Source organism: Dendronephthya gigantea, unplaced genomic scaffold (genome assembly GCF_004324835.1).
Source record: "Dendronephthya gigantea isolate DGI-Jeju-01 unplaced genomic scaffold, DenGig_1.0 000059F, whole genome shotgun sequence".
Lineage (NCBI taxonomy): Eukaryota > Metazoa > Cnidaria > Anthozoa > Malacalcyonacea > Nephtheidae > Dendronephthya > Dendronephthya gigantea.
This window is the reverse complement of record NW_021163069.1, coordinates 1,231,260-1,240,815: the sequence shown is the minus strand read 5'-3', so window position 1 is coordinate 1,240,815 and position 9,556 is coordinate 1,231,260. Positions and strand designations below refer to the sequence as shown.

Genomic DNA, 9,556 nt, shown 5'->3' with positions numbered 1-9,556 from the left:
ATAACATCAACCTGAACCACGAGGTCATAATCTCCTTGGCCAGTCCCTACGATTCGACTGAATATATGTACATTAAGACGATTTGAGTCGATGGGCGTGAAGGTGAAACTATTGTCTTGATCTCTTAACTCTTCGTTGCGCGCGTAAGGATTCCCCAGTAATAGGGAACAGCTCAACTATTAGCTATATAGTAGTAGGATATCACTACAGGTTATGTTATTGGGAAATAAAATTGCTTACCAAACCACTGCCAATTGGATCTTTCAGCGTAGGATACTTGCTCACTATGGCTGCAGCTACTTGGTTTCTTTCAATTTTGTTTAAGTAATATACTCCATTTGCCGATATATTTGTGCAAATGTCACGTATAAACTCACTTCTCTGATTTCCAGTTAATGAACCACTTTTTACAGCCAACTCTACATTAGGCGAAAACTAAAAATAACAAAAAATAACAAGAGTTATAAGTAATTTAATTTACTGTTGTATAAGTAATTGCTATGCTGCTGTATGAAAAATACTCTTCGAGTTTCGCCAATTTGAACTTGCACTTGTAGATCTAGCTCCGCGTGAAATAGTAATTCATGCATCACGCTTGTACGTAAATGGCATGCAGTATTCAGTATTTAAACGTTTCCTTTCCTCGATTTTGAACACATAAAAATTTTGTTCCTTGACCTTTCAATATGCACTTCGTCTTCGGGTTCCAAAACCAATTTAAGAACACTTTCTTAAGTTTTGATTCGCTAATCATTGCGAAGAACAAAATTCTCAGTGTTGTTGTCTATTGCATGAATGAAATTTCGTTTTCAATGTTTGCAGTTTTCTTGGGATAGTTTGATTTTTTTGCACATTCGCGTATAGCATATATACATTTTCGCGTATAGCATATATACATCGCGCATATATACATTTTTGCATAATATAGCACTCAGGGGCTGTTCACATGAGCCCGGTTACCGAGATTTAACGAAGCGTAAAATGGATTTTGATGTATTGAATTGAGTAAACAACACGACTCTGGTAGTGGTGTAGTCATCCTAAAAATAGCATGTGATTTATCTGTTTCAAAAAGACTTTCAATTCCTCAAAGTCTATTTTACGCTTCGTTAAATCTTGGTAATCAGGCTCATGTGAACAGCCTCTTAGTTAAAAATAAAAACAAAGCGATTGTTTACATGTACAATACATAGCATGCATGCCTCTGACTAAAACAGGATTGACCCGGCAGGCTGTCCATGCTATTGCCAACCTTTCACTAACTAAAGTTTCACAGTAATGCACTATAAAGTGAAGACACATGATGTCCTTTTGGTATATAGGATTGTTTATGAATTTAAAAAATAAATAGGCAAACCTTTTCTGGTAACTTGTAGTCACGAAATAAAACTCTATTCTTTCTCTCTTCGTATATAAATGGACTTGTCGGAGAGTTAGCAGCATTGCTAGAAGTTCCGGATACTTCAGTAACACATTCTGCTTCAGATTGTCCAACAAGTGTCTCCGGTTGGTCAATTGCCTCCCAAGCTTCATCCAATTCCACTTGCTATTATAAAAAAAGTTAGACTGAAGGGATAAAAAATCCTCTATCTAATTGAAACACATTTGAAAATATGCAGGGAAGCCATCTATCGTTTATAAAATTATAATATAAGATCACATTGACATATTCCCACCTGTAAATCGTATAATTCTCCACGCATTGGCAGCGGTTCATACATGCTTACAATTTTTTTGATATTCATTGCCTCACCAATCTTTAGGCTGCATACATTTATCAGAAGACTTATTTCAACTTCTTTTAAGAGATCATGGTCAATCAGCTATTTAAGTACAAACATAGTTACAAAGATTAGCTTTTTCCAAACAAAGGGGATATTTTAAAAAGGTGGGGGAATATATATCCCCGTTCTAAACACATAACAATGAAAAATAAAAGACAATAGCCATTTGTAGCATATTGCTGAATGTCCTTCAATTTCACCTTTCAGAGCTTTAAGTTCTTTGTTCGTAAATTCTAAGTGCGAATAGACAAAACGAAACCTTTGTAATTTACATGAAGACTATAGTATCGCCATTTTGTTTTGGATATTAAATCCGTGCAAAAAACTTTCCGTGAAGAAAACCAATGTACTGGTCATAAAGGCGAGAAAAAAATTTGCAAAACATATAAAAAATTGTAAAGCCGTTTTGCCAATGGGACGGTAGTTCCTAAACAACTTAAAAGCCCCAAATAAAACAACCGATACATCTAAATACCTCATGGCGAGAAATTTTGGACACGCACAGGGCGGTTCTAATTTATTCTAACGAATAAATTGTTCTAATTTATTCTAACGAATCACAAGTGAAATACACACGATATATCACATTCTAAATACCCTAAAATGCGACAAAAAAAGTTCGAATATGCCTTAAAACCATGGCAACAAGTCAAGGCTTGGTTGCCTAGCAAATATGGACGATGAAAAACAATTTCAGTTACTTTTTGAAGAGTTTTTTGGGGAAAAAGGTCAGTTTTGATGAAAATATAACGTTGAAATTTGCTGATTTTGAAGCTAAAAACCGCAAGAGATATATATTCTTCACATTTTTGCACTGATGGGTGTTCAAAATCATCGCTCGGAGTTTAGAAAACCGATAGAACATTTTGGTTATCGTGGCCCGATCGCGCGAAAATCTTACAAGTTCAACGGTCAAAACAACTTTCGACGCTATAAATGGTGTTTTTCTATACTTTAATAGCCGTTGGCTATTTCCTGCAAAACCGCAAGAAGTATTTACATCTAAATATCATCCATGATATCAAAATATCAAGTTTTACGTCTAAAAACAGAATCAGATAGAACATTTTCACATTTTTAAAAAGTTTAGAGGTAAGGCCACATTTTTAATATAACCCTAATAAAGCCGTGTGATTTCGCGTGGCCATATTGTTTCGAATCTCCTGAAGTCTGTGTATCTACCGCGCGTGCGTGTCCAAAATTTCTCGCCATGTGTTGGGCTTCCAAAATGTTGATTGTGTCTTCGCGAATCCCTTCATTTTTCAAATGAGTTTTCAAACGCTTCTCCATATATAACCACAGTTATACTGTAAACAGCTTTTAGTAACAATCTCCTGTTATCTATAATTTGATTTAGTTAAAAACTGCCTCAAAGCTAGCGCTGTTGTTTCGATTCACGGACGTTGGGATGCCGAAAGAAACAAGTACAAAGTACAACAGTTTAGCGAAGGCAATTTTTTTGCGCCAGGCTACCAAGTAGATTATATTTCGCCACCTCCTATTGGTGGAAAAATACAACGACGTTACTGATTGGATTAAAAGGTATCTTGTCCTTTTCAGAGACAAATTTTGTTTCTTTCACTGTTAAAAACAAAAATCGAAATGCCATGGAATTGTTGCATATGTGCAGTTTTTGCTGCAGATGATATTAATCAATTGTTAAACCATATTGGCCGATGCCATCGGAATGACCCCAATTTCCACTGTATTTGTGGCATAAATGGGTGCTCGAAAACCTTCAAAAAATATTATTCGTGGAGAAAACACATACACCAAAAACACATGAATGTCAACGACAATCCAGGAAATGCATCTTGTCCTGCAAATGAATGTGAGCCCAGCGTAAATATTCCAGGTGCTCATGAAGACAATAATGACGAAGATATTTACAAAGACAGGTTAATGAGGAGCAGCGCTCTGTATATACTAAAACTTCAGGAGGAGTGCTGTCTACCAAAGTCGACGGTTCAAAGTGTCCTCGCTAATACAACGAGTGTTGTCCAGGAAGCGATATCTGTAGTAAAGACTCAAGTGGAAAAGAGCCTCCAAGAAAACGATGTGGATTTTCACAGTATTCCTGGTATGAAAGAGATTTTCGAAGAGGACAATGCCGCATTACAGCCCTTTAATAAACTCGAGACGGAAGCACAACAGCTGACTTATTACCGAGAGAATTTTAACCTGAAGGTAAGAATTGTTTCTCAAAACGTTCTCTCCATTTTTTACGTCAAGCCTCTTCGAAAAAAAGGTGGGAGAACTTGGCCGGGGATGGCGGTTCATTTGACTGGAATTATTTTTTGACTGAGATTAACTTTTAGTGACGTTAGGATTAGGATATGCCCTATATCTATTAGCAACATCCAGCTAATCTGAGTACAAGATAAGCTAATCAGAAACCAGAGCTCCAACATACTGAATTATCATTTTCTTTATTTCTTGTTCTCGAAACGTTTGAGTAATTCCGTCGTTTTTTACAGGAATACTTTCATCTCTCAGTCAATTGTAAATTGGATTTAACGTCAATTTTACTATCAATAGAAATAATACGACTAAATGCTTCCTGGCACATGTGCCATACTATGACGTCTCATCTCAATTTTTTTGGGGGATTGTTAGGACTAAAATTACGATGAAGCCTATTATTAGCAATTAGGCTTATATTAATTAGCACATATATATCAGGTCTATCATTGATGAGTAAAATCATCTTGCGTTAGCCCCTGTAAAATACAGGGGACATTATGTAAGGGACATTGTTCAGGGGTCATTATGTAGTAAAGGGTTGAAATGCTTATAAAACAAAAAATATTGTTAGATGTGAACGAGCATAAAAAATTAGCGGATTTTTTCCTCCTGTCTCTTATAGCTGCAAACGTGTGATTAGAAGACGTAAAAATAAATTGCTGTCTCAGCAAAAATGTGATATCATTACTGTTTTTATTATACTATAGGAACCGAAAAGAATTTGTCTTGGCCAAAAACAAGTGTTCAGAAGGCGTAAAGGAATTCTCCAACAAACTCAGTCAAATGATGAGATATACTACGTTTCCATTTTCGACAGTTTGGAGCAGCTTTTGAATGACGAATTTGTGCTGGAGGAGGTTATATAAAAAAATTTTAATTGGCAATGCATATTAATGCTTAGGTTGTTTCCTGTATAACGCACTCCAGAAATGAAAATCTTTCACCGGTATCGTTTCCTTAAGATCTTACAAACGTTTCCTTTTTAAGGTCGAAAATCCTCATCTGAGCACTGATGGACTATTAAGAGATTACTGCGATGGAGAACAGTTCCGAAACCATCCATTGTTCTCAGTTGACGAAAAGGCACTTCAAATAATGTTGTACTACGATGACTTGGAGACGTGTAACCCACTTGGATCAAGAGCCACAAAGCATAAACTTGGTAACAAGAAGAAATTTAATTAGAACATATTATATTATATTTTTAATGATTCATTGCATCTTTAAGTTAGAGGTAATCATCTAAAATCTATGACTACGATTTTAGGAGCTTTTTACTATACTCTTGGAAACATCAGACCTACATACCGGTCTTCAATAAAAGCCATTCAATTGCTTTGTTTGTGCAAAACGGCAATGATCAAGAAATATGGGATGAACGAGGTCCTACGACCGTTTATTACAGACTTACAAAAACTGGAACAGGTATAGTTTTTCAAAGTTTATACATGATGATCTCTTCTCAAAAGATACAGTTTTAAGATGTTTCGAGCTATTGCTGCCGCACATGCAATTTGTAAATGTTAACTTTTTCTAGAATTTTGATGAGACAATGAGAACTTTTTCTATGAGACAATGACATATATTTTAAAAATCCAAATTTACTTCAGGATGAAGGCTATCCGTTCTCAATAAAGGGTACTGAAAAAAGATTTCGAGGCACAATAGCATACGCGTCTGCAGATAATCCTGGATCACAGTCACTTGGAGGCTTCAAAGAAGGTTGCTCAGCCCATTGTATGTGTCGTCACTGCCTAGGCCTTCAAGAAGAGATCAAATCGAAGGTTTGCAATTAATACATTCTATTATACAGTCTTGATGCAATCTCGATTTTTTGTAGTATTGTCAGTAGGTAACATTTCAAATGCGTAAATTCCTAAAATCTCTCCCATTAAAAATGTGTAATAAATTATCATTGATTTCGGCTATTGCATGATGTCAGGTATTATCCATTGGCATTGTTTAGCCAATACTATTCTCCTTAGCAAAGGCCTGCACAGATAACATGGACTTCAGTCTGGTATCATGCTCAACCTCATCAAATGATCGTCAATTGTACAAGGCAAGGAATATCATTAAAGCCTAAAGTTTTCTTTCTTATAGTTTCATGAGAAATATTTTACCTTGAGAACACCACAATCGTACGAGGATCATTGCGCTCAAATTTCAACATATGGTGAATACTTCAGTAAAGCCTATGGAATCAATAGAAGATCTGTACTTAACGACAGCAGGTTTTTCAACGTGGTTGGAGGCCTCCCAACAGATGTAATGCACGACATACTAGAAGGCACTCTGCATTATAAAATGAAGGAAATGTTGAAGGAATTCATCAAAGTTCAAGCTATTTTGACATTAGAAGATTTAAATGGCAGAATAGCAAAATTTGACTTCGGCTACTATAATGACAAAAACAAGCCATCACCTATAACGGAACAAAAACTGTCGTCAAATGATCACAGCCTAAAACAACACGGTAAGTCAAAAAGTGCATACCGTGTAATTTAGCCAGAAAATATATATAGTATTTTCTCAGTATTTTTACAACGGACACTATTTTACCAGTCTTTATTGCATTACCGCTAGTATATACATCATCATCTGCTACATACAAATATAACATGTAGGAAATGACTAGGCAAAATTTGGTGTAATTGTATGTTCACGTTCAGAATATAATTCACTATAGGACTTTATGATACATACTGCGTTACAAACACATAATTCTAATAATTGCAAAGCCGTTCTACCGTGAAGATGAACTTCTTATAAAATATTTACAATGTAACAGGTAAGCATCAAAACAACTCAATACTGTAAGTGTACCATCTCCTTTACAGCTGTTCAGATGTGGTGTTTAGCTATCCATCTACCACAGATCATTGGTAATTTGATTTCCCCAGAAAATACCAAGTGGAAGCTTTTTCTTAAACTGCTGGAAATAACAGCTATCTGCCTTTCACCTGTGGTATCGCAAGAACAAATTGCATACCTTCAAGTACTCATTGAAGAACACCATAGTGAGTTTTGTCACCTCTACCCGGAGAGTTCCATCATCCCGAAAATGCACTTTATGATCCATATGCCGAGTGTTATGTTGAGGTTTGTGCAACACTTCATACATTCTCTATGAAAAAAAAATATTTCTTTTGCCAGTTGTTGCAGATAAAAATTAATCTCTGTCAAACAAAATCAAAAGAATAAGAACAACCGACCCCTCCGGTATAGTTTAATGATGAGGTTTAGAGAATCTTCTACATCATAAATGAGACTGCAATATACTTTTGTGATCGAAGACGACGGGTTAAGATTGGTGAATTAGTTGGCTCCTCGTAAGATTAGATGGCTCCTCGTAACGGCTGGAGTCCCCCAAGGAACCAAACTTGGCCTAATACTATTCCGCATTATGATTAATGATCTTAGAGTGAATTTCCCAAATACAAAAATGTGGAAATTTGTAGATGATGCTTCATCTTCGGAAAATCTCACATATATATATATATATATATAATTATATATATATATATATATATATATATATATATATATATATATATATATATAACACCTATGTAAATAAGTAATTTGTAATACTTTGTAAACACATTGCAATTCATTTTTAATGCAATAATGTGTCATCAAACACCAATTCAATCAATCAATATATATCTTGAGAATATAAAAAATATCTTGCAATTGTAGCATGCAAATATAAATTCAACATTTGGAGGTCTAAGTTCTGTGCTAAAAAGACACATATATGACTGAGTATTATAGATTAATGTTTGTTATTGTCTACTCTTACAGTCTCGGACCACTTGCTCGATCTTGGTGTATGAGATATGAGGCTAAACACCACTATTTTAAGAAACTGAGCACAATAATTGGCAACTTCACCAACCTGCCATACACTTTAGCAATGCGCCACCAACAATGGATCTCTTATAAGCTGAACTCTTCTGGAAACTATGAATCCTCATTTCTTGAAAAGGGTATAGAAATTGGACCAGGTACATACTGTAGTATTGACAGTTAAATTTATTCATTGTTTGATACCAATTACACAGCAGGAAACTGTAAAAAACAAACAATAGGCAAATAGACAGGCTGTTGATATTAGCTGGGTTGGCCTGTTAAACAGGGCTACACATTTGAGAGACCCCAGTAGTAGTTCTTTCATGTGAGCTGAGGCAGCTAAGATGCTGCAAATGAACTTTTAGATGCTTCCTACATTGAATATAGTGTGTTAATTACGAAGACAATTTTTAGTTCAGTTCATTTTGCCAAACAGGCTGGCAAACCACATAAATCAAATCTTAAAAACAATTCAAAAGCAGCTAGGTGGCCTAGCTCATCATAAGCAAGCCCATAAACAATATTGATGAAATACATAGAGTGCTTATTGAATAGTCACTTAGCTTTTGTACTGCAATTCACTTCAAATTTGTAATATTCAAAAATAAAAGTTACCTTCACAGGTATGATGTATCTGTGACTAATATGTTCATATGGAATCTTATTATTTTTTCAAAGGCGACACAGTTTCAGCTGGGGATCTGTTATATTACAATACCCTGAAACAGGCACAAGAACAATTAGAACATGCAACAAATGTTAGAAGGTATATGGCTGACATAGATAGCTGACATATAGCTGAAAAATTGATAAAGCTTATAGTATAATACAGCAAGTAAGACTGAATTTCTTATTTAGACCAAAATGGATTTCAGTTCATGGAACCATATACAAAAAAGGATGTGTCATTTGGACTGGACATGATGAAGAAGAGATGCCCATTTTTGCAATTGTGAAAGAAATATGCATTGCTGAGGAAAATTTGAGAAATGCTTGGTTGGTGACTGAGCAACTCTTGACAAGTTCGTATAATCCCCACTTTAATGCTTACGAAGTAGAAGTACAACTCAGTCAAGAATTAGTTCTTCAAAAACAAGAAGATCTCATATATGGCTTTCCCTTACACCTAATACACATTACCCTAGAAGATCAAGTAAAAGTCTTTGTCTGCCCAAAGTACCAAATCCCACCAAATGCTTAGAATGCGAGTCAAATGAAGCTGACATATCAATTCATATAGTGTATATAGTGTGTGTGTTTCAGTGTTTGTATACAATACTTATTGGTATTAATGGTATGTCTTGCCATTATATTGTAAATAAATCTGTTTAGTTAGGGATTCGTTAATTCACGACAGATGCATTAAAATCTCTATAATTACTTACCTATATAATATATATATTTATATCTGTTAAGTCCGCGATTCTGTGAAAGCTATCAAGACAAGTTTAAAAACAACAGTTTTTATAGTATTCTTTGGCCGTTGGCCGATATTAATTGGACCATTCTCTTCGTAATTTCGCTAATGTAAAAAAAAATGTCTCTTCTATGCACCAGACTTGCAAATGACTGTTTGTGTTTCGTAAATCGTAACCATAGCTGTAAAGCACAAATGAGATATATTCTCATCTGTGTCGTAAGCACTGGCCGTAAACTCGAAAGTCCCGTAACAA

The 9,556-nt window shown here is 35.2% G+C and overlaps 1 protein-coding gene and 1 long non-coding RNA gene across 2 annotated transcripts; one reads left to right on the top strand and one right to left on the bottom strand.

The window, feature by feature from the left end:
- Window positions 1-4,720: 4,720 nt before the first annotated feature.
- On the top strand, window positions 4,721-9,164 carry LOC114530067. Its single transcript, XM_028551654.1, has 9 exons — window positions 4,721-4,885; window positions 5,016-5,190; window positions 5,296-5,453; window positions 5,639-5,812; window positions 6,132-6,504; window positions 6,869-7,130; window positions 7,836-8,038; window positions 8,562-8,649; window positions 8,742-9,164. The coding sequence occupies exons 2-9, from the start codon at window positions 5,124-5,126 to the stop codon at window positions 9,082-9,084; spliced, it is 1,668 nt and encodes a 555-aa protein (XP_028407455.1). The 5' UTR covers window positions 4,721-4,885; window positions 5,016-5,123; the 3' UTR covers window positions 9,085-9,164.
- Window positions 5,406-9,307, bottom strand: LOC114530068. The gene is made up of 6 exons (XR_003687733.1): window positions 9,269-9,307; window positions 8,499-8,602; window positions 7,930-8,102; window positions 7,021-7,155; window positions 6,152-6,223; window positions 5,406-5,788 (listed from the first exon to the last, which is right to left on the bottom strand). It is a non-coding gene; the product is annotated as an uncharacterized LOC114530068 (long non-coding RNA).
- Window positions 9,308-9,556: the final 249 nt, after the last annotated feature.